The sequence below is a fragment of the Otolemur garnettii genome, unplaced genomic scaffold (genome assembly GCF_000181295.1).
Source record: "Otolemur garnettii isolate 467f Iridium unplaced genomic scaffold, OtoGar3 scaffold00076, whole genome shotgun sequence".
Classification (NCBI taxonomy): Eukaryota; Metazoa; Chordata; class Mammalia; order Primates; family Galagidae; genus Otolemur; species Otolemur garnettii.
The window spans coordinates 4819600-4820808 of NW_003852471.1; the positions used below are offsets into that span (position 1 = coordinate 4819600).

Here is a 1209-nt window from a genome sequence, read left to right on the forward strand (position 1 = left end):
ATGAATACAAAGACGAAGTAATTCATATTCAAAGGTGTTAAAGGATGTTACCTCTTCTGTGGAATGAAGTCACTATGTTAACACAGAGACGTTCCATACTTGAAGAGTGCCTGAATTTCTGCCAATGTTCTCAGTCACCTAATCCCCATAAACTCTGATGGCATCCTGTTGTCCCTATTGAGAGATTTCATTATGCAAATATTTAGACTAGTACTTTTAAACATCCAGAGTGTTTATTTCACTGTCCCAAATAATATTGTCCAGTGGGCTCACACAGAACCCAGGCCCCTGGTAGGAAAGCCATGGGTGCGCATCCATGAGTAGTTTCCGAAACACAGTTCTGTGCTTCCTAATGCTCTCCTAAGTTAAGAGGAACTGCAACCAGAAATGAGATAAAGCTCTTTCACTGGCTGCTGTTATGACAAAATGGTCTCGAATCTACTGCAGTGCCCTCTCCCTTTTAACTCTCCTCCTTCCTCAACTAGCACTCTGGCAATAAAACCCTCCCTTCCTAATCCTTCCACATAACTCTTCTACCTTAACCCAAAGGACTCCATCCATGCAAAAGCATCAAAAGGACAATGAGAATTCCCGAATGCATAGAGCTTCAGAGGATTAAGTACGAATGGAATTCAGGGAAATAGAAAGATCCAGGCCAAACTTACTTCATCCACATGCCCAACAGCTCCATAGATCCTTGCCATTTGTCCGATGAGGTAGGGGAATCGCTCCCCAATCTCTTTCAGCATTGGAAGAAAACTGTTCAAAGCCACTGGCTCATAGCCGGCTATCTCTATGAGGGTGTTTAAGATGAGGTCATTATGGGTTGAATCCTTCAAATGTCCAATGAGGAAAGGAATACACTTCTGAACTACCTACAAAGAGAGAAGAAACAATGAGAAAAGTTAATAAAAGTTAATGAAATCAGAATTCATCTTGAAAGCAAACTTTTAAAATATGAAACCTGAACTCAACATATACTAGTGGTGTTACTCTCACTGGAACTTAAGGAACTATGGGAAGTTTGGGACTTAAAATTTACAATAAAATCTTCATCAGGTTAGTTTCTTTTTATTTTAATCTATGCCCTGCTGCGGAAGAGTGAAGTTTACAAAATACTTTTTTTTTTTTTTTTTTGGTGGAAGAGTGAAGTTTACAAAATGCTTTTCTTTTTTTTTTTTTTTTGGAGACAGAACCTCAAAAGCTGTC

The 1209-nt window shown here is 39.1% G+C and overlaps 1 protein-coding gene across 2 annotated transcripts in view; it reads right to left on the reverse strand.

The window, feature by feature from the left end:
* The window catches only part of VEPH1 (ventricular zone expressed PH domain containing 1), a 203951-nt gene that overhangs the window by 131530 nt on the left and 71212 nt on the right, over positions 1-1209 (reverse strand). For both annotated transcript variants that reach the window (XM_003794136.1, XM_012807816.1), the window contains one exon: positions 666-875. In XM_003794136.1, coding sequence (XP_003794184.1) covers positions 666-875 — 210 coding nt within the window. The remainder of the gene's footprint in view (positions 1-665; positions 876-1209) is intronic.